A 22,500-nucleotide genomic window follows, 5' to 3' on the forward strand; every position below is an offset into this window, starting at 1 on the left:
GAGGCCCTCTGCAATTTAGTGAGACCCTGTTTCAAAATAATAGTAGTAGTAGTAGTAGTAGCAGTAGTAAGTAGGGTTGGGAGTATAGCTCAGAGGTAGAATGCCCTTGAGTTTAACCCCCCAGTACCAAAAAAAAAAAAAAAAAAAAAAAGGAGAATAATGTATAGGGAGGGAAGCAGGAGTGGTGGCGCACACGCAATCCCAGCGACTCGTGAGGACCACAAATCCAAGGCCAGCCTTGGCAATTGAGCAAGATCCTGCCTCAAAATAAAGATGGGGTGGGTGTCCTGGGATGGGCTCAGTGGTAGGGGGCCCCTGGGTTCAAGCCCCAGTACCATGAAAAGAAGGCAAGGAGGGAGGGAGGGAGAGAGAAAAGAACTTCCAGGACGGCCTTTGGGGAGCGTTTGGCTCCAGCGTGCTTTGGAGAGAGCACTCTGGGGAGGGTGGGATTTGCCTTGTGAGTAAGAAACAAATCCGCTGGCTTCTTCATGACAGAGGACAGAGCTGCCCAGTCTCTACTCAACAAGCTCATCAGAAGCAACCTTGTGGACAACACGAACCAGGTGGAAGTGCTGCAGCGGGACCCCAACTCCCCCCTCTACTCGGTGAAGTCCTTCGAGGAGCTCCGGCTGTGAGTACCCTCGTTTGGAACAGTCCGTCCTTGTCAGTCCTCCCCCTGTGCAGCGTCTCAGAGAGCCTTCTGGAAATTGACTTTTTACTAAAATTCAGTGTGTTAACTTCTTTGAGTCAGTAATATTGCAAATGGTTCAGAAGGGAAAGAAACATGAACAGATGTACAGGGATGGTCTCCCACTCCTCTTTTGGCTGCTCAAGTCTCCTCTTGGTAGTTTTTTTTGGGTTTTTTTGTTTGTTTTGGTTTGGTTTTTGTTTGTTTGTTTTTGGTACTGGGGGTGGAACCTGGAGAAATTCTACCTCCAAATTTACCCCTAATTTAATTTTATTTCTTATTTGGAAACAGTCTAAGTTGCAGAGGGCCTCACTAAGTTACTGAGGCTGACTTTGAACCTGTGATCCTCCTATATCAGCCTCCCAAGTCCTGGGATTACATCATGCCTGGCTTTTTTTTCTTCTTTTTTCTTTTTTCTTTTTTCTTTATTTGAGACAGAGTCTCTTATGTTGTCGGAGCTGGCCTGCAACTCTTGGGCTCAAGGGATCGTCCTGTCTCAGCCTCCCTGGTAGCTGGGATTCAAGCTGCTTGCCACCAGGCCTGGTTTTCACGGTAGAGATTTTTAACTGCCACAGATTTATTCGTCATAGCTGAAAGTCTTTTTTCTTTTATGCTCTTAGAACTTTCAATAAAATACTGGCTGACAGTTGATTTCTGGATGTCAGGAACATTTTTTATTAGGTAAGCCCTTTTGTTAGACTATAGGGTTTATGGTCTTAAGGACAGTTTATCTGCTTTTAGAAAGTGTGTCAAAAGAGCCTGGATTCTTGGTACCTAGAGTGGAAAGCAGCCTTTTACAGTTACAAAAAAAAAAAAGAAAGAAAGAAACTAGAACCCAGAATTAAGCCTTAAGGAAGGCTATTTCTGGCATTGTGCCAAAAATGCCTTTTAATGTCATTAATTTCAAAGGCAGAGAAGTATTGTGGAAGGTTATACCGAGTGTTTTGTTTCTTCAGTGAGTCAGCAAGTGGCGTTTATGGCTGGCTGGGTTGTGTCCATGCCAGCGTGCTGGGCTTTACGAGGAACACAGCACATACCTACCATTCTTGCTGCCTGCCAGGATCCACACCATAGGCACAAAACAGCCTGCGAATAAGGATGTGGTGGAGTTGATGGGTTATTTGCCTCTGGACAGCGGAATCTGTGGTGTGCCCCTGTGGGCACAGAGAGGCCGTATTCCTGCTGACTCTCACCTCCGAGTAGGAGGCCCTGAAAGCAGAGCTAACTAGTTGTTAACGAGGCCATTGTGAAGAGTGAGGGTTTTCTTGTTTGTTCTGCGGTATTGGGAATTGCAGAGGTAGAACCCAGGGCCATGCTACCTCTGACTTAAACCCCCATCCCTATTTTTTATATTTATTTTGAAACAGGGTCTTGCTAGGATAATAAGTCAGTTGCACTACTTGCTGAGGCTGTCCTCAAACCTCAGCAAGTAATTATTTATCCTTCTGTCTCAGCCTCCCAAGTACTGGGATTACAAGCATGCACCACCACTCCCAGCTAAGAATAAGTTTTTGTTTTGTTTTTGCAGTACTGGGGATGGAACTCCGGGGCATTCGGCCTCCCAGCTACACTCCTAGTCCTATTTTTTTTTTTTTTTTTTGTAGGTCTGGGAATGAAACCCAGAGGCATTTTGACCTCTGAGCTGCACCCCCTGCCCTATTTTTTATTCTTTATTTTGAAACAGGGTCTCACTGAATTGCAGAGGGCCTCACTAGGTAGCTGAGGCTGTTCGCAAACTGCGATCCTCTGGTCTCGGCCTCCTGAATGCTGGGATTACAAGCGTGCGCCACCACACCTGGCTTTATTTTTTATTCCGAAAAGGGGTCTCACTAAGTTGCAGAAGGCCTCACTGAGTAGCTGAGACTGTCCACGAACCACAATCCTCCCATCTCGGCCTCTCAAATGCTGGGATTACAAGCGTGTGCAACCATGCCCGGCTAAGAATAAATTTTGGTTTTGTTGTTGTTGTGGGTCTGGAGATGGAATTCAGGGGCATTCAACGACTCTGAGCTACACCTCAGCCCTATTTTTTATTCTTTATTTTGAGACAGGGTCTCACTAAGTAGCTGAAGCTGTCCGTGAACCGCGATCCTCCAGTCTCAGCCTCCTGAAGGCTGGAATTACAACTGTGCACCACCACGTCTGGCAAAGTGTGACTTTTTAAGGTGTCCAGGAAATTGGACTTTTCTGTGTGTGTTCCTCTGTCAGGGGCTTTAGTCACGGAATCTATCGTCTCTGTCTTTGTTCTAAACTGTATCAGAACTAAATATGCTCTGTTGCTTCCTGAGACCGACAGTTCTAAGATCAGTGGGTTGATTTCATTTAAAAAGCTTGAGCCAGGCATGGTTGCACACCCTTGAAATCCCAGCCTTCGGGAGGCTGAGACGAGAGGATCAGGGTTCGCGGACAGCCTCAGCTACTTAGTGAGGCCTCTGCAACCCACTGAGGCCCTGTTTCAAAAATAAAGAATAAAAATAGGGCTGGGGGTGTAGCTCAGAGGTACAGTGTTCCTGACCTCCATTCCCAGTACTGCAAAAAGCAAAACTTGAGCATTGACAGTTGTTGTCTTTGGAAGGCAAGTTCTCTCTGATTGAGTTGTTGGTAACCAAGGAAACAAAAAATGGAACTTAGGTTGCGTGATTTACTTGGGCTGTTTTATGTTAAAAGATGTGAAAAGTAGGGTGTGGTGATGCACACTTATAATCCCAGTATTTAGGAGGCTGAGACCAGAAGATCGTGATTTGTGGACAGCCTCAGCTACTTAGCAAGACCCTTTGCAACTCAGTGAGACCCTGTTTCAAAAATAAAAATGCTAAAAAATAGGGTTGGGGGTGTAGCTCAGAGGAACAATGCCCCTGGGTTCCATCCCCAGTACTACCAACAACAACAATAAAAAAAGATGTGAAGTAGCTGGGCATGGTGGGGCACACCTGTAATCCCAGTACTTGAGAGTCTGAGACAGGAGAATTGCAGGTTCAAAACCAGCCTCAGTTACTTTAGTGAGACTGCCAGCAACTGAGACCCTGTGTTTTTTTTTGTGTGTGTTTTTTTTTTTAATTTTCTTTTGTTTAGTTTTTTTCAGTACTGGGGATGAAACCCAAAGGCTACCTCTGAACTACACCCTCAGCCCTATTTTTTATTTCTTATTTTGAAACAGGGTCTCACTGAGTTGCAAAGAGCCTAAGTAGCTGAGGCTATCTTAGAACCATGATCCTCCTGTCTTTGCCTGCTAAATGCTGGAATTACGTGCATGCACCACCATGCCCAGCAGAGACTGTTTAAAAAAAAGAAAAAAAGAAAAAAAAATATATATATGGCTGGGAGTGTAGCTCAGAGTTAAAATACCCATAGGTTCAGTCCTCAGCACACACACACACAAAACAGATGTGAAATAGACAGGTATGGTGGCACTTGCTTATAATCCCAGTATTTGGAAAGTTGATACAGGAGGATAACAGCTTTGAAGCGAGTCTCAAAAAAAGAGCTGGGGCTGTAGCTCAGAGGTAGAATGCCTCTGGGTTCAATCCCCAGTACCACTAAAAGTAAATAAATAAATAAGCCCGGCATGGTGGCACATGCTCATGCTTTTAAATCAGTACTTTGGAGGCTGAGACAGGAAGATCACAAGTTTGTAGCCAGCCTCAGCAACTTGTGAGGCTCTCTTTAACTTAGTGAGACCCTGTTTCAAAATAAAGAATAAAATAAGCCGGGCATGGTGGCGCACGCTTATAATCCCCGCACTTGGGAGGCTGAGACAGAAGGATTGTGCAGGTTCAAAGCCAGCCTTAGCCACTTAGGCTCTCAGCAACTTAGTGAGACCCTGTTTCCAAATAAAACCTAAAAATAGGTCTGGGAGTATAGCCCAGAGGTAGAAAGCCTCTCGGTTCCACCCCCAGTAACCCCCCCCCCCCCACACACACACAAAGAGGAATAAAATAGGGTGGAGTATAGCTCAGAAGTAAGATGCCCCTGAAGCCGGGCATGGTGGCGCACACTTGTAATCCCAGCAATTCAGGAGGCTGAGATCGGAGGATCGCGGTTCGCAGACAGCCTCAGCTACTTAGTGAGGCCCTCTGCAACTTAGTGAGACCCTGTTTCAAAATAAAGAATTAATAAAAAAATAGGGCAGGTGGTGTAGCTCAGAGGTCGAATGTCCCTGGGTTCAATCCCCAGACCTGCAAAAAAAAGATACCCTCTGAGTTTAACCCCAGTACCTCAAAAAAAAAAAAAAAAAATTAAAATAAATAAATAAAACCCAAACCACAGTCTTGCCTCACTAAATCTTAACCTGCAACTGTTTTACTTTTATAAAATGGAAACTGTATTTCTTTCTTGGAGAAAATAGTGCTTTAACATACTCACAAGTCAGATGGGCCTTGGATGAAAGTGCACCCTGGATACAGCAAGTGGAGTGTTTATTAATTCATAGCATAAGAAATTATAGAAGAAATATCTAAAAGTAAACATTATTTGCTATGTTACTAAGATGTAGCAGTCTCTTTAGAGAATGGGATGTCAGTTTTCATATTTTGGTACACATGTTAAAACTCAACAATATCCTGTTTCTGCCTTTCCTCCTAGGAAGCCACAGCTTCTCCAGGGAGTCTATGCAATGGGTTTCAACCGGCCATCCAAGATACAGGAGAACGCCCTACCCATGATGCTTGCTGAGCCGTGAGTGTTGACGCCAGTGTGCCTTTAACAACGTTGTTTAACTGAAGTCTTCCCATTACGGCCAGGCGTGGTGGCGCATGCTTGTAATCCCTGCACTTGGGAGGCGGAGACAGGAGGATCCTGCAGGTTCAAAGCCAGCCGTGCTGGCTTAAGAGACCCTGTTTCCAAAAATAAAAAAGTATAAAATAGGTCTGGGAGTGTAGCCTAGAGGTAGAAGGGCTTCCGGGAACCCCAGTACCACCAAAAAAAAAAAAAAGGTGCCATTAGGAACAACATGTTTCCTTCAGGAAAATAGCTTGGGCAAGTGCAGAGAGAATTACATGGATTGGGGCACAATTTCTATTTTTCCCACTTAATAAACACTGATGCTTTACTTTATGCAATTTTATTTTATTTTAAGTTGAAAGTTTTATTTTTAGAGATATCACCTTTGGAATTAAAAATAAACAGTATAAGCCGGGCGTGGTGGCTTGTAATCCCTGCGCTTGGGAGGCGGAGACAGGAGGATCGCGCAGGTTCGAAGCCAGCGTGCTGGCTTAAGAGACCCTGTTTCCAAATAAAAATATAAAAATAGGTCTGGGAGTGTAGCCCGGAGATAGAAGGTCTTCCAGGAACCGCAGTACCACCAAAAAAAAAAACCCCAAAAAACAAAAAAACCCAGTATATTTACTTAAGATTATAGTACAGAGCCGGGCGTGGTGGCGCACACTTAAAATCCCAGCATTTGGGAGGCTGAGACAGGAGGATCACAGGTTCGAAGCCAACCTCAGCTAATTAGTGAGGCTCTCAGCAACTTGGTGAGACCCTGTTTCCAAATAAAATATAAAATAGGGCTAGGGGTGTAGCCTGAGGTAGAAAGCCCCAGTACCACAAAATAAAAAAGGAGGAGCTGGGATTATTTTAGCGGTAAAATGCCCCTGGGTCCATCCCCAGTCCCAAAATAAATATTTTATATATATATATATATATATATATATATATATATATGCACATCTGTAGCCTAATCCTGCCAAGATATAAAAACATGAGTCTAGTTGGTTGTTGAAGCCCCTGTATATCTCTCCCACCCTCCTAATTTGGGCTGTCATACCCTCAGGCTGTTTTTGTGTTTTGCTTTGTTTTGGTACTAAGAATTTGGGGATTGATCCCAGGGGCCTTTTACATCCCAGCTATACGCCCAGCCCTATTTTTATTATTTTATTTATATATTTATTATTATTATTATTATTATTATTATTATTATTATTATTATTATTATTGCAGTATTGGGGATTGAACCCAGGGGCATTCTACCTCTGAGCTACACCCCCAGTGCTAATTTTTATTTTTTATTTTGAAACAGGGTCTAAATTTCAGAGTGCCTCACTAAGTAGCTGAGGCTGGTTGCGAACCTGTGATCCTCCTGTCTCATCCTGGCCTTTCTTTCTTTCTTTCTTTCTTTCTTTCTTTCTTTCTTTCTTTCTTTCTTTCCATATTGGGGGTGGAACCTAGGGGCATTCTAATTCTGAGTGACACCTCCAGCCCTATTTTTTATCTTTTTTGGGGGGGCTACTGGCGATTGAACCCAGGGGCATTCTACCTCTGAGCTACATCCCCAGCCCTATTTTTTACTCTTTATTTTAAATTTGGGAGGCTGAGATAGGAGGATTGCAGTTCTAGGACAGTCTCAGCTACTATTTATTTTGAAACAGGGTCTCACCAAGTTGCAAAGGGCCTCACTAAGTAGCTGAGGCTGTCCGCGAACCAAGATCCTCCTGTTTCAGCCTCCAAAATGCTGGGATTACAAGCGTGCGCCACCATGCCTGGCTCCTATTTTTTATTCTTTGTTTTGTTTTTACGGTACTAGGGATGGAACCAAGGGATATTAGACCTCTGAGCTATACCCCCAGCTCTATTTTTTTATACTTTATTTTGAAACAGGGTCTCACTGAGTTGCAAAGGGCCTCACTAAGTAGCTGAGGCTGGCCGCAAACTACAGAAGTCCTTCTGTCTCAGCCTCCCAAATGCTGGGATTACAAGCCTGTGCCATCATGCCCGGCTTCCCAGCCCAATTTTTTTTTTTGTTTGTTTGTTTGTTTGTTTTTGGTGGTACTGGGAGTGGAACATAGAGGCTTTCTACCTCCGGGCTATACTCCCAGACCTAGTTTTTTATATTTTATTTGGAAACAGGGTCTCACTAAGTTGCTGAGAGCCTCACTAAGTAGCTGAGGCTGGCTGCCTCACCTGCGCAATCCTCCTGTCTCAGCCTCCCAATCGTGGGGATTACAAGCGTGCACCACCATGCCCAGCTCCCAGCCCAATTTTTATTTCTTATTTTGTAACTAGATCTCACTAAGTTGCAAGGGCCTCACTAAGTTGTCTGATTCTCCTATCTTAGCCTCCCAAATACTGGGATTACGAGTGTGTGTCACTACACTGGCCTTAGAACATTTTAATGTAGTGCTGTGATTAACCAATATTTTCTTTCTGTTCTTCATCAATCCAGCCCACAGAACCTGATCGCGCAGTCTCAGTCTGGCACTGGGAAAACAGCTGCCTTTGTCCTGGCCATGCTCAGCCGAGTAGACCCCGCAGAGAGGCACCCTCAGGTGAGGGCGGAGAAGCCCAGGGCGGGAGCTGGTTTGCCTGCCCTGGGAAGGGCAGTGTGTCTGGGGGGATTAGGGGAGCCCTGAACACTGCTGACCCGTGAGCCAGGGCTCAGGCAGAGCTGATTAGTGCACCAGGCCCAACCCAGGAGAGCTGTGCGGAGGCAGCAGCCCTAAGCCTCGCTGCTGCGGCTTCGCCAGCCGGGGCTCCCTACTGAGGGCCGCAGTGCACAGGGGAAAGGCGGCCTGCTGGGAGGATGTGGCTCCCACACTATTCCAGCCGTGTCATCGCCATTCTTAGGTTAGAGCGTGTTGTCTGTTGCTAAACGTGTCCTTTCTGATTTCTGTCAGTGTCTGTGCCTCTCCCCAACATATGAGCTGGCGCTTCAGACGGGAAAGGTGATCGAGCAGATGGGCAGATTCCATCCAGAGCTAAAGCTGGCGTATGCCGTCCGAGGCAACAAACGTGAGTGTGAGAGCTGGGCCCTTAGCTCGACAGGCAGAGGGCTCGGCCGTCTGGGATGCGAAGATGTGTGGGTCTCCAACTTCTTGGATCAGTCTGGCCCTGGATCCCAACTGCCCACCTATTTCAACACTTGCTGATGCCAGGCATGGTGGCCCACACCTCTAATCCTAGTATCGGGAGGCTGAGACAGGAGGATTGCAGGTTCAAGGACAGCCTCAGCAAGTAGCGAGACTTATCAACATAGCAAGACTCCGTTTCAAAATAAAAATTTTAAAAGGGAGCTGGGGGTAGAATTCCTGAACTCAATCCCCACCAAATAAATAAATAAACTTGCTGCTGGGTGTGATGGCTCACGCTTGTAATCTCAGCATTTGTGAGACTGAGACAGGAAGATTGCAGTTCCTGGCCAGCCTCAGCTACTTACTGAGTCCTTTTGCAACTCAATGAGACCCTGTTTCAAAATAAAGAATAAAAACTTGGGCTGGGGGTATAGCTCGGAGGTAGAATTACCCTGGGTTCATCCCCAATGCCGGAAAAAAAAAGGAAAAGAAAAAGACAACGAATAGGCCAGGGATGTTGGCACACACTTGTAATCACAGCATTTGGGAGGCTGAGACTGGAGGATTGCGGTTCACGAACAGCCTCAGCTACTTAGTGAGGCCTCTGCAACTTAGACCCTGTTTCAAAATAGAGAATTAAAAAAAAAAATAGGGCTAGGGGTGAAGCTTGGATGTTGAATGCCCCAGGGTTCTATCCCCAGACCTGCAAAAAAAAAGAATAAAAAATAGAGCTGGAAGGTGTAGGTAGGTTGTAGAATGATCTTGGGTTCCACCCCCAGTACCGCAAATAATATAAAATAAAATATGAAATTAGTCAGGGAAGATCCCAGGTTCCAGGCCAGCCTCAGTGCCTTAGTAAGACCCTGTTTCAAAATAAAAAATATAGCTGGGGGTGTAGCTCTGAGGTAGAATATCCCTAAAAAAATGAAGAAGCCGGGTATACTTGTAATCCCGGCATTTGGGAGGGAGGATGAGACGGAAGGGTCAGGATTTGAGGACGGCCTTAGCTATTCCTTAGTGAGGTCCTTTGCAGCTCAGTGAGACCCTGTTTCAAGTAAAGAATAAAAAACAGGGTTGGGGGTGTAGCTCGGAGGTAGAACTACCCTGGGTTATATCCCTAGTATACAAAAAAAAAGAAGAATGAAATTAATTTGTTCTAATAGACCTGGAAGCAAAACGGGGCTCTGATTTCCAGAGCTGGCTTTGCCTTTGAAATACCCACAGAAAGCATCTCGTCTCCACAGTGGAAAGAGGTCAGAAGGTCAGCGAGCAGATCGTCATCGGCACCCCGGGGACCGTCCTGGACTGGTGCTCCAAGCTCAGGTTCATCGACCCCAAGAAGATCAAGGTATTCGTGCTGGATGAGGCCGACGTGATGATAGCGACTCAGGGCCACCAGGACCAGAGCATCCGCATCCAGAGGTGAGAGCCGGCGCCGGGGGAGAGCAGACCCTCTGGCTGCTGTCGGGTCCCGCATGCAGCCCACAGCAGCACCGCTCTGAGAGGCCGTTCCCACGTCAGCACTGAGCATACTCCCAGGCTGCGTGGAGAAAGGAGACCCGGGGCCTTGCCACCCCGCCCCCTTGTGCCCCTCTGGGTCCTCTCCTCCTCCTCTTCCTCCTCACCCCCCCACTCCCACCCCCGGTGCTCTGTCCTGCCTCGCTGCCTGCTGAGGCTGCGGCCCATCCCAGCTGGGGAGGCTGTGCTTCTGCGACTTCCAGTGGAAACCTGGGGTCATGTGACGTGCCTGGGCCTCGCCTTGCAGGATGCTGCCCAGGAACTGCCAGATGTTGCTTTTCTCTGCCACCTTCGAAGACTCCGTGTGGCAGTTTGCCCAGAAAGTCGTCCCAGACCCCAACATTATCAAACTGAAGCGCGAGGAGGAGACGTTGGACACCATCAAGCAGTACTACGTGCTGTGTAACAACAGAGACGAGAAGTTCCAGGCCTTGTGCAACCTGTATGGGGCCATCACCATCGCTCAGGCCATGATCTTCTGCCATGTGAGTACGGCTGCCGGCCTTGGCCCGCCCGCCCCTTCCCAGTTTTTGAGAGGCTGAGACAGGAGGATGGCAGGTTCAAGGCCAGTTTTGGCAACTTAGACCCTATTTCAAAATTAAAAAAAAGATAAAATAGGAGCTGGTGTGCTGGCGCAAGCCTGTAGTCTCAGTACTTGGGAGGCTGAGATGGAAGGCTTGCACAGGTGTGAAGCCAGGCCCAGCTTCTTATTGCGAACCGGTTTCCAGCTATAGAATAAAAAATAGGGCTAAGGGTGTAATTCAGAGGTAGAATTCCCAGTACTGCACAAATAAATTAATTAAATAAAGCTGAGGATTTAGCCGAGCAGTAGAATGCCTCTAGGTCCAGTCTCCAGTCGAGCGTGGTGAGGAGGCTGTGTCCGCCACGTGTCAGCACTCAGCTACACTCGCCTCGTCCACATCGACACGTGAGAGTGTGTCTGCAGTTTTTCTTTTTGCTGAATCATTTCAAAGTCAGTTGTAGCTGGGCATGATGGCAACGCTGTCATCCCAGTACTTGGAAGGCTGAGACAGGAGGCTTGCAGCCCTCTTGTGAGGCCCTCTATAACTCCAGCTACTTAATAAGACCCTGTTTCAAAATAAAGAATGAGAAATAGCCAGGCGTGTTGATGCACGCTTGTAATCCCAGCATTCAGGAGGCTGAGACCGGAGGATCGCGGTTGGCAGACAGCCTCAGCTACTTAGTGAGGCCCTTTGCAACTTAGTGAGACGCTGTTTCAAATAAATGCTGGGCTGGGCGTGGTGGCGCACACTTGTAATCCCAGCGCTTGGGAGGCTGAGACAGGAGGATCGTGCAGGTTCGAAGCCAGCCTCAGCTACTGAGTGAGGCTCTCAGCAACTTAGCAAGACTCTGTTTCCAAGTAAAATATAAAATAGGTCTGAGAGTATAGCCCAGAGGTAGAAAAGCCCCTGGATGCTGGGATTACAAGCATGCGCCACCACATCCGGGTCGCTGCTCTGTTTTATTATTCTTTATTTTGAAATGGGCTCACTGAGTTGCACAGGGCCTCACAGAGTAGCTGAAGCTGGGAACCACAATCCTCCCCAAGCCCTGGGATTACAAACGTGCCACCACACCTGGCTCCCTCACTTTTTTCTATGATCCACCCACCCCCTTTTTCATCATAGTTTTGCTTTGTTTTTGAGATGCCTGGGTTCAGCTCAGGGCCTTGGGCTGCTAGGTGGGCACTCTACAAGTGAGCTACATCCCCAGACATTTGTTAGTTTTTTTATTTTGAGAAAAAAATTCACTGAGTTACTCATGCTGGCTTTGAATTTGCAACCTCCTGCTTCAGCTTTCCAAGTGGCTAGGATTGCAGGTTTTTGTACCAAGCTCTGCTGATTTTTGCCCTTCTGATCTGTATAGGTAAATACCTTTGTGTATAAACATTTTGTAACATTATTACTCAAGTGTCATATTTACATCCTGTTGCAACACATTATATTAGGAAATTTTACCATCAGCTACTGAGTTTCAGGTAGTTTTGCAGATGAAAAATATAGTCCTTTTAGGTACCTGCATTTCTCAAATGTTTTTCCAGACCCGCAAAACAGCTAGCTGGCTGGCTGCCGAGCTCTCCAAAGAAGGCCACCAGGTGGCGCTGCTGAGCGGCGAGATGATGGTCGAGCAGAGGGCTGCGGTGATCGAGCGCTTCCGAGAGGGCAAGGAGAAGGTTCTGGTGACCACCAACGTGTGCGCCCGCGGTGAGGGACGGCCCTGGAGTGCCAGGCTCGGCGCCGCCCTGTTAGCAAGAGAGGCCCTCCTCTGCAGCGGCCCGGGCTCGGGAGGTGGGGCGTGGGTGGGCAGGTCCTTTCTAGGAGAGCCGGGATTTCCCGTGGGAGGCAGGGACTGGCCAGGGCCGGGAGCCTGCCTCGGTGGAGCCGGGCTCTGCCTGCTCAGGATGGAGCCGGCTCCTCCCGGGCCACCCAGTGTCCACCGTGTCCCTAGGTACTCGTGTGCGGCAGAGACTGGCTTCTGGCTTCGTAGCTTTTCGTAGCCCGCCAGGGTTGTGTGCCTTCCCCGGGTTCTGCGCAGGCCTGTGCGCGCCCTCCTGTGGCTCGTCCCAGGGGTGGCCGCCCGCCTCTGCCTCCAGCCACAGCGGGTGGGGTGTGCGCGCAGACTGGGCGACGGAGACTCCGCCTCCCGGCCTCCGCCTCTACCCGCATCCCCCTGTGTGCAGGTATCGACGTTGAACAAGTGTCCGTGGTCATCAACTTCGATCTCCCCGTGGACAAGGACGGGAACCCGGACAACGAGACCTACCTGCACCGCATCGGGCGCACCGGCCGCTTTGGCAAGAGAGGCCTGGCGGTGAACATGGTGGACAGCAAGCACAGCATGAACATCCTCAACAGAATCCAGGAGCATTTTAGTGAGTCCCCGGCGCCTTGCCAGAGTGGGGGGAGGGGCGCTGCGTGACTGCTGGTGCAGCCGGCACTCCTGTAGCCCGCTCAGGCTCGGGAGCCTTGGAGGTCGCTGGAGGCTCACGGTGGCCCGCGGTCCATTCTCGGGCAGGGGCCTGGCTTCCCTCTCCCTGCGGTGCTGTGCCGTCCTGAGCGGTGCCCGGCTGCGTCTCCATGCACACCTGTGTTAATCTCCTTCCAATCTTCATTTCCCCCAGATAAGAAGATAGAAAGACTGGACACAGATGATTTGGACGAGATTGAGAAAATAGCCAACTGAGCAGCTCCACCTCGGCCGCCCTGGGCGCTGCCCTGCACAGGCGCCTCGTGCTTTCCCGACACAGGCCTCACTGGTCACCCAAGGACGAAGGCACCAGTGGAGAAACTACCTACCTCATTTCAATTACGTTTGGACTTGACAAAAATTTACAAAGAATAGAGGAAAATCAAAGGAAATTTTTGCATTTGGGAATAGTCCTCCTCCTTCCCCTAAAGCCTCGCTTTGCGCTTCCTTCTAGTCATCAGCTTGCTGTGTGAAGGTGACGTGGCCCCACACGCCCCGCCTGTTCCTGGCTGCGTGGCTTGGGACCCGCCTCTGCCCTGGAGGAGGACAGGGCTGGAGGTCGCCAGAAGCCGGTAGACGGTAGACGGGTGTTGGCCTCGCCCGCGGGCTCAGTGCAGGGACAGCGGAGGCCCCGGAGCTGCCCCTTCCCTGGACCCTCGGGGGTCTCCCTACCACGGATGTCCCGCCGGTCCTTTTTCCTCTGCTCTCTGGTGCAGAAGCTTCCCTCTCTCTCTGATGAGCATCTTGACTGCTTTTGTAAACTTCACATTTGAGTAGAAACATGGAAGTCAGTGTATCACAGCCTCCAGAGAGATTGAGGACAGATGGGTCCTCCCTGGCTCTGGGCCTGCCTTCTCCCGATTTCCCCCTCCGTCCTGGTGCCTGGTTCCCAGCCGTGGCTGACGGAAGGTGGGGCGGTTTTCTGACACACGCTCGGCCGCGCTGGCGGGTTCACGTCCACAGGGTGTGAGGCTGCGCCTGCGGCCGAGCAGCAGTTTAGAAAGGGAGGCTGTGACCAAGCGGAAACTTGATTATGCTGTTATCCATAGCGTGAGCTTTATGGGTTACCAAATTCATACGTTGTATGAGTAAGGACATAAATTATAGCTACACACATCGTTCATCATAAGAAATTTTAAAGTAATTATGAGAAACGCTTTACTAATCATGATTTGTTATTTGTATTTTTCTGCTTATTAGACTAATATATGCTCATTAAGACCATGTGTGTGTTTTGTATACATATAAATATGATGTGAATGCTCTTTGCCTTTAAAGTCACCACTGCTACCAGGCTGTCAGACATTTCCCTTTTTTTTTTTTTTTTTTTTTTTTTTTTTTGCGGTACTGGAGATGGAACCCAAGGGCATTCCACCTCCGAGGTACACTCCCTGCCCTATTTTTTATTTTTATGTTTAAACAGGGGTCTCACTGAGTTGCAGAGAGCTTCACTAAGTAGCTGAGGCTGTCCCCGAACCACGGTCCTCTGGTCTCGTCTCCAGCATGCTGGGATCACACGCGTGGCTGCCACGCCCAGCGATGCCTGTTTCTGGGTTCCTCCAGTGATAGGCATCGAGTGTCTAGCACGCGCAGTCGCGCACGGCGACCCAGTATGTATCTTCATTCGTATCTTGGAGCTCTGGTGAGAACCGCTCTAGGATATATTCCTGGAAGTAGAAATGTTGGGTCAAAGAGTGGAAACCTTTAAAATCATAGGACATTGCCAATTATACCTGCCAAAAACGTCACCAGTATGTCACTGCGGTGATAGGGAGATACCTAGTTCTTACATGTTTGCCAACTGTATTATCAGCTTCTAAAACCTTGCCAGTCCGAGTAGGAAAACCAGACTGTGATTACCTTTTTGTTTTTCATCTAGTGAGGCTGGCAAGCTTTCAGTTGGTTGAGTGTGTTTTCTGTGGGAGCTGCAAATTCTTGACTCACCACTTTATTACTGGGGCATCTTGATCTTTACTGCTATAACAGGGATGCTGGGGATTGGACTGAGGAACACTTTTGAGTTATGTCCCCAGTGTGTGTGTGTGTGTGTGTGTGTGTGTGTGTGTGTGTGTGTGTGTTGGGGGGAGGGGGATTGGATCCAGAGACAGTCTACCTCTGAGCTATACACCTAGCTCTATTTTATTTATTTATTTAACTTATTTACTTTGCAGTACTGGGGGTGGAACCCAGGGGCATTCCACCTCCGAGCTACACCCCAGCCCTATTTTTTATTCTTTATTTTGAAACAGGGTCTCACTGAATTGCAAAGGGCATCACTAAGTAGCTGAGACCATCTGCGAACCTCAATCCTCCTGTTTCAGCCTCCCAAGTGCTGGGATTGCAAGCGTGCACCATCACTCTCAGCATATTGTTGTTATTTTTTTGTGTGTGGTGCTGCTGGGGTTTAACCTCAGGGTCATTCTACCTCCAAACTATATCCCCAGCCCAATTTTTTATTCTTTATTAAAAACAAATTTTTTTTTGGTGGTACTGGGGTTCCTGGAAGCCCTTCTACCTCCGGGCTACACTCCCAGACCTATTTTTACATTTTTATTTGGAAACGGTCTCCTAAGCCAGCACATGCGGCTGGCTTCGAACCTGCGGGGATCACAAGTGTGTGCCACCATGCCCAGCTATTTTTAAAATTTTTTATTTTTATTTTTGGTGGCACTGGGGGTGGAACCCAGGGGCTTTTCTACCTCCAGGCTATACTCCCAGACCTATTTTATACTTTATTTGTAAACAGGGTCTCACTAATTTTCTGAGAGCCTCACTCCATAGCTGAGGCTGGCTTTGAACCCGTGCACTACTCTTGTTTCAGCCTTCTAAGGGCTGGGATTACAAGCTTGTGCCACCACCCCCGGCCCTCTTCTTTATTTTGAAACAGTCTCTCTAAGTGGCAGAGGCTAGCCTAGAACCTGGATCCTCCTCTCAGCCTCCCAAATACTGGGGTTATAAGCATGAGTCACCACGTCTGGCCTTATTATTTATTATTATTATTATTTTTTTTTTTTGGTGGTGGTACTGGGGTTCCTGGAAGCCCTTCTACCTCTGGGCTACACTCCCAGACCTATTTTATACTGTTTTATTTTTGGAAACATGGTCTCTTAAACCAGCATGGCTGGCTTCGAACCTGCGCGATCCTCCTGTCCCTGCCTCCCAAGTGCGGGAATTACAAGCGTGCGCCACCACGCCCGGCTTTATTTTTTATTTTTAAACAAGGTCTTCACCAATAAAATAAATAAACAAGGTCTCGCTAAGTCGCTCAGACTCATCTTGCATCGTTCTCACTGGGCGTCCTAAGTACTGGGTTAAAGGCAGGCACCAGCACACCCAGCTTCTGAACACCCAACTTCTGAAGTTATTTCAGCTATGTTCTTTTGTTAGTGCTGGGGATTGAGCCCAGAGGCATTCCACCTCTAAGCTACATCCCCAGTCTGGTTTTCTTATTTGGAAACTGAGTCTCACTAGGTTGCTAAGAGCCTCTTGCTAAATTGCTAATGCAGGCTTTTAACCTTTGATTCTGGATCAGCCTCCCAAGTACTGGGATTACGCGTGTACCCCACCACATCTGGCCTTTAGCAATCTTCTTATACTACACTTTGTCTTAAGTGGCCGACTTACAAACTCATTTAAGTGCTGCACTAATGTTTTAATTTAAACGGGGCATGGTGGTGCACGCTTGAATCCCAGTAATTGGGAGGCTGATAAAGGATCCGGGACAGGAGGATTGCAGTTCCCCAACAGCCTCTGCTACTTAGGCCCTCTGCAATTTAGTGAGACCTTGTTTCAAAATCCAGAAAAAAAAAAAAAAATAGGGCTATAAACTGGTCACGGTGGTGCACACTTGCAATCCCAGCATTTGGTAGGCTGAAACAGGAGGATCACTGTTTGCGGACAGCCTCAACTATTTAGTGAGACCCTTTGCAACTCATTGAGACCCTGTTTCAAAATAAAGAATAAAAAATAGGGCTGAAGTGTAGCTCAGAGGTTGAATGCCCCTGGGTTCCATCCCCAGTACCAAAAAAAAAAAAAAAAAAAAAATAGAGCTGGGGGTATAGATTGGAAGTAGAATGTCCCTAGGGTCCATCCCCATTACCTCAAGAAAAAAGTCAGGCCGGGCGTGGTGGCGCACACATGTAATCTCCACGCTTGGGAGGCCGAGACAGGAGGATTGCAGGCCAGAGGACAGCTTATGCAAGTAGTGAGACTCTCATCAACTAGCAAGGCCTTGTTTCAAAATAAAACAGAAAATAGGGGTGTGTATCTAGCTTGGCAGTAGGATGCCCCTGGTTCAAACCCCACTACCAAAGATAGGCGATAGATAGATGGATGATAGTTGATAGATAGGGCGGGGCTATAGCTCAGAGGTAGACTGCCCGAATTCAATTCCTGCACCCCTTAAAAAAAAAAGAGGAAGAAAGAAGGAAAAGGCCAAGGCGTTTTACAGCAAAGACAGGATGGCACTCAGCCCATGAGTGCAGGTACCATATGTTCTTTCTCCTTCAAAAGCCTCCTCCCTGGAGAGAAACCATCCTGCCAGACGGAGCCTGTATTATCCTCAGGAGCAAAAACAGTTGTTAGAGGAAAGGTGTGAATTCCACATTCTCAGAGGGTCAGCAAGCTTTGGGGGTGCATGAGCACCCTCTTGTGTTTTTGTGGGTTGCTTGTTACACAATATAGGCTCCTCGCAGAAACTGTTTTCTTCTGGAAGGGTAATGAGAAGGAGCATTGATTCCTAATTTCATTAAAAAAGGAATCATTTGGTTTTGAAAAATAGTTTTAGAAGCTGGCTGTGGTGTAATCCTAGTACTTGGGAGGCTGAGACAGGAGGATTGCAGTTTACAGACAGCCTCAGCTACATAGTGAGGCCCTTTGCAACCAGTGAGACCCTTGTTTCAAAATAAAGAATAAAAAATAGGGCTGGGGGGTGTAGCTCAGAGTTAGAATGGGTTCTATCCCCATTACTGCAAAGGAGGAGGAGAAAAGAAATGTAGTTTTTTAGGACTTCGCTCTTCCCCTCACTTAGCAAAGAAAGGAGGAGGAGGAAGAGGAAGAAAAAGAAGAAGAGGAGGAAGAAGAGGAGGAAGAGGAGGAGGAAGACGAGGAGGGGGAGGAGGAGGAACTACACCCCCTGCCCTTTTTTATTCTTTTTATTTATTTTTATTTTTTGGTGGTACTGGGAGTGGAACCCAGAGGCCTTCTACCTCTGGGCTATACTCCCAGATCTATTTTATATTTTTATTTGGAAACAGGGTCTCACTAAGTTGCTGAGAGCCTCACTAAGTAGCTGAGGCTGGCTTCGAACCTGTGTGATCCTCCTGTCTCAGCCTCCCAAGCGCGGGGATTACAAGCATGCGCCACCACGCCCGGCTTTTTTATTCTTTTTAATTTGAAATAGGGTCTCACTATGTTGCGGAGGGCCTAAGTAGCTGAGGCTGTCCGCAAACCACGATCATCTGGCCTCAGCCTCCCAAATGCACCACCATGTCCGGCTCTTTTCTTTCTTTCTTTCTTTCTTTCTTTCTTTCTTTCTTTCTTTCTTTCTTTCTTTCTTTCTTTTTTTTTTTGTGGCACTGAGGACTGACCCCAGAGGCATTCTACCTCTGACCTAAACCCCCAGCCCGATTTTATTTCTTATTTGGAAACAGGGTCTCACGAAGTTGTGGAAGGCCTCGCTAAGTTGTCAAGGCTGCAGTAACAAAACCCCCTCAAACTTGCAGTGCCTTGAAAGCATACGGTTTCAATCTCATTCAAGCTGCCAGACCCAGCTATTTTTTAAATTTTTTTTTTCCCTGTACTGGGTATGGAACCCAGGGGCACTTTACCTCTGAGCTACACCCCCAACCCTATTTTCCATTCTTCATTTGGAAACAGGGTCTCACTGAGTTGCAAAGGACCTCACTAAAATTTTGAGGCTGTGAACTATTATTCTCCCAAATGCTGGGATTATATGTGTATGACACTACATCTGTTTTTTTTTTTTTTTGCAGTACTGGGGATGGAACCCAAGGGCATTGTACCTCCAAGCTACACCCCCAGCCCAATTTATAGTCTTTTTTATTATTTATTTATTTATTGGTACTGGGGATGGGACCCAGGGGCATGCTACTACCTCCAAGCTGTACCCCTAACCCCATTTTAAAAACATTTTTCCAATGATTTCCCCCTGAAACTTATTTTAAGCATCCATCTTTTCCTTAGTGATTTGCATGGCTGAGGAATTCTGCCTCCAGCAGCTCTCCCAGAGGAAGGCGGTGTCCTTCCTTGTACCGCCTATAACAAGACAGGGAAGAGCAGGCTGGGAGAAGACAGGGCCAGGTCAAAGCGAGGAGAACAGAGACCAAGATGCGATGTCGGCACGCCCAAGCCCATCCTCTAATGGACGCCATGCATTTGAGAGATGCCAGAGTGGCTACGGGACAGCCACGGTGGGCAGCTGTTGCCAAGGGGGGCACTGAGTTGACTAGTAACCAAAATACTCATGATCGCCGAGATTTAACCATCCTGGGGACTTCAGAGAGTCAAGTCCACGAAACTAGGCTCCGCACATATGAGGGGAGGGTGTTTGAGACATTCTGCTACCCCTCAGGCCCCTCCAACATCCTGAGCCCCGCCACTCAGATACACCTTCTATGGCTGTACATGTTTCAGAACAAAAAAAATGACTTTTTTTTTTTTGGTTGTTGTTTTTAATTCAGAAAGAGAAAGGGAAGGAAATTTAAAAAAAGTTTAAATAACTATTGCAGAAAAGGAGATCTAGGCTGGGTGCTGGGACCTACCTCTTCCAGAATGGGGAGTAATTATATAAACAAAACAAAAAAAGAAAAGCAAACAAAAAAGAAATAAATTATTCTGCTCAATACTGTTTGGCATAGTTGCATTGTTTTTTGTCTTCTCAACACTCAAAACAGTCTCTTGAGAAAGCACTGAGATGAGATGAGACTGGCAAGAACGGCTGGTGCCTGGACTCTCCAAAGTGGCTGGGGAGCCCTGAGCAGGACGCTGCAGCAGCCCGCCCCAGAGCCACCCCACCTCCGCTTCTCTATGCCTCCGAATCTTGGTTCTGGGAAAGGACTGACTCATATTAATTTTTAGGGGGACCTATTGGTCACCCCAACTCTCCTCCAACGTTCTCCTCTGCTGGTGACTGTCCCCTAGCCAGCTGTACCAATAGCCAGGGAGCTGCTACGTAGTGTCAGCTCACTAAGAAAAGGGCAGTATTTGTGTCCTCACTGTTGAGAAGGGATCCTTGCCATGGTCTGGGGGCTTCACAGAAGCCCTTTCTGCCTTCTAAACTTCCCCAACCATCAACAAGAACACCATCAACAGCTCTAGGGCCTGGGGATGGGTCCAGTCACATAAGCAACCCTCGTCGTAAGCCCTGGTTGCCGTCTTCCTAGCCCTTCTGGAGCTGGAAATGGAAAGTGGGTTAGAGGGAGGAGGCAGGAGGCCCGCAGGGCAGGGGGGAGGCATGCCAGGCTGCAGCAGGTCCGCTCCTCCCCAGCAGGCTCTGGACCGTCTGCATGGCCTGCTTAGAACTGTGAAGGTATCTTGGTTGGGCAGCCATATCTGGCAGCTTCAGAATAACTAAAGTATGAGGCCAAAGCAAGTTCCACCCCCAAGCGAGAGGCTTCCTGCTCCTCTTTGGGGTGACGGGTGAAGAAAAAAAGGTGCATGCACTGGTAGCTGGGCTCTCCTCTCCAGCCTCCTTTACTAGGGCCAACTGAAGACGTGTGTGTGTGTGTGTGTGTGTGTGTGTGTGTGTGTGTGTGTGTGAGAGAGAGAGAGAGAGAGAGAGAGAGAGAGAGAGAGAGAGAGAGAGAGAGAGCGCGCGAGCGAGCGCAAGCACAACAGGGCCCCAATCCTAGGAGAAGCTTTCTGACATTTTTTGAGACCAACAGGCAGGCCGGAGAGGAGACCCAGGGCCTAAGGGGAGGCATTAAAAAGGTGGAGGGTGACAGCAGAGGCAAGGGCACACGTGAGAGAGAAGCACCTTACAAGTGACCTGACAGGGCTTCCTGTCCCCGCCCTGTCCCTGACCCGTCTGTTAGGAGTTAGGCCCTAGGAAAGTCCACCCCAGCAAGGGGCGAATACAGCTCCCTAGTTTCTGGTGAGACATGAAATGCCCTGGTCCGAGAGGCCACTGCAAAGGGCGGCCGGGGCAGGAGGGAGAGGGAGAGGAAGGGCCCGCGCGCCCTCGGGTTTTCTGGGTGTCCGAATTTCTTTGGCGGGTTTGCACTCCCCCTTCCGGGCCTGATGGAGAAAGTGCGGTCTGAAATGCTCTCGGTTTGGGGGGCGCTAGCTTTCCTCCCGGGGTGAAGCGCACTCTGCTGGCACAGGGAGCCCAGGCCGACGCCCCCGGCCGGGGACCCGGCCTCGCGCAGGACCCCCGAGCCTTTCCCGCCCAGGTGGAGCCAAGGTCGGCAAGCTCGACACGCCTCTCCGGTCGAGCCTAGGAACAGTACTACATCGAGGCCCCAAGCAGCCTCAACTTCTCAAAAAGCTAAAATAAAATCCTATCCAAAAGCAGAAGGAAGGGGGATTCAGCGGCCGCCGGCCCGCCTCCGAAGGCCATTGATTGGAGGAGACGGACCTCAGCGCCGGAAGTTCTCCTTGAGTCGCATGATTGGCTGGGAAGCAAAAGCCCCGCCCAACTGCAGAGCGGATTGGTGCCAGGCTCGGGCCGGCCCCCACAGTCTCGTGATTGGCGGAGGACAGCAGGCGCTCGCTGGACTGCAGCACGATTGGCCCAGACCGCGGCCTGGCGTCGCTCCTGATTGCCCGGTGCGGCCCAGGGGCCGAGCGCGTCCTCGCACCTGCGGCTGGGCGGGAAGGGTGGCGGCGGAGCCCGGCTCAGTTTCCTCGGTAGACCTCGATCTTGCTGGCTTTGGCCAGCATGTCGATGATGTGGGCTTCGAAGTCCGCATCATGCACACCCGTCTTCCGGAACTCGCCCGCGTACCGGTTATTCTCCCAGTAGTGGTGCCAGTTGCCCCGGCTGTCAGCCCCGAACCCATACACGTTCACCTGCCGGGAAAGGAGGCGCAGGGTCAGCGCGTGTCAGGGGCCACGGTGGGCAGAAGGGGAGGCCGCGACACGATGCAGCCCGGGAGGTGATGGGCGGCCAGTCCCCAGCGCCAGGCACCGCGGTGAAGCCGGCGATGCCCAGGCCTATCACAAAGGCAGACTCGGGGACACTTCCCTTTTCAGTTCTCCCTTGTTTCCAATCCTTGCTAACTGTGTGTGTGTGTGTGTGTGTGTGTGTGTGTGTGTGTGTGTGTGTGTGTGTGTGTGTGTGTGTGACTTCCCTTTTCAGTTCTCCCTTGTTTCCAATCCTTGCTATGTGTGTGTGTGTGTGTGTGTGTGTGTGTGTGTGTGTGTGTGTGTTAGAACCCAAGGGCATTCTACCTCTGAGCTCCATTCCCAGCCTGGTATTTTGGAACAGGGTCTTACTAAATTACGGATTCTCACTAAGTAGCTGAAGTTGTCCACGATCCTCCTCTCTCAGCCTCCTAAGTG

The 22,500-nt window shown here is 48.9% G+C and overlaps 2 protein-coding genes across 4 annotated transcripts in view; one reads left to right on the forward strand and one right to left on the reverse strand.

Annotated features, from left to right (window-relative positions):
- LOC308267716 (ATP-dependent RNA helicase DDX19A) overlaps window positions 1-13,194 on the forward strand; it is a gene marked incomplete at both ends in the record, with an annotated part of 21,400 nt that extends 8,206 nt beyond the window's left edge. Inside the window, 9 exons of one of the 3 annotated variants that reach the window (XM_080702598.1) lie at window positions 496-631; window positions 5,270-5,362; window positions 7,848-7,950; window positions 8,299-8,413; window positions 9,717-9,894; window positions 10,238-10,475; window positions 12,053-12,215; window positions 12,692-12,883; window positions 13,133-13,194. In XM_080702598.1, the coding sequence (XP_080558724.1) occupies window positions 496-631; window positions 5,270-5,362; window positions 7,848-7,950; window positions 8,299-8,413; window positions 9,717-9,894; window positions 10,238-10,475; window positions 12,053-12,215; window positions 12,692-12,883; window positions 13,133-13,194 (1,280 nt within the window). The remainder of the gene's footprint in view (window positions 1-495; window positions 632-5,269; window positions 5,363-7,847; window positions 7,951-8,298; window positions 8,414-9,716; window positions 9,895-10,237; window positions 10,476-12,052; window positions 12,216-12,691; window positions 12,884-13,132) is intronic. The other 2 variants (XM_080702599.1, XM_080702600.1) reach the window with 2 other exon arrangements.
- An 8,640-nt stretch (window positions 13,195-21,834) lies between these two features.
- The window catches only part of ST3GAL2 (ST3 beta-galactoside alpha-2,3-sialyltransferase 2), a gene marked incomplete at both ends in the record, with an annotated part of 17,151 nt that continues 16,485 nt past the window's right edge, over window positions 21,835-22,500 (reverse strand). Inside the window, one exon of the mRNA XM_080702927.1 lies at window positions 21,835-22,008. Coding sequence (XP_080559053.1) covers window positions 21,835-22,008 — 174 coding nt within the window. The remainder of the gene's footprint in view (window positions 22,009-22,500) is intronic.

This window comes from Muscardinus avellanarius, assembly GCF_963383645.1.
Source record: "Muscardinus avellanarius genome assembly, chromosome: 10".
In the NCBI taxonomy this organism is placed as follows: Eukaryota; Metazoa; Chordata; class Mammalia; order Rodentia; family Gliridae; genus Muscardinus; species Muscardinus avellanarius.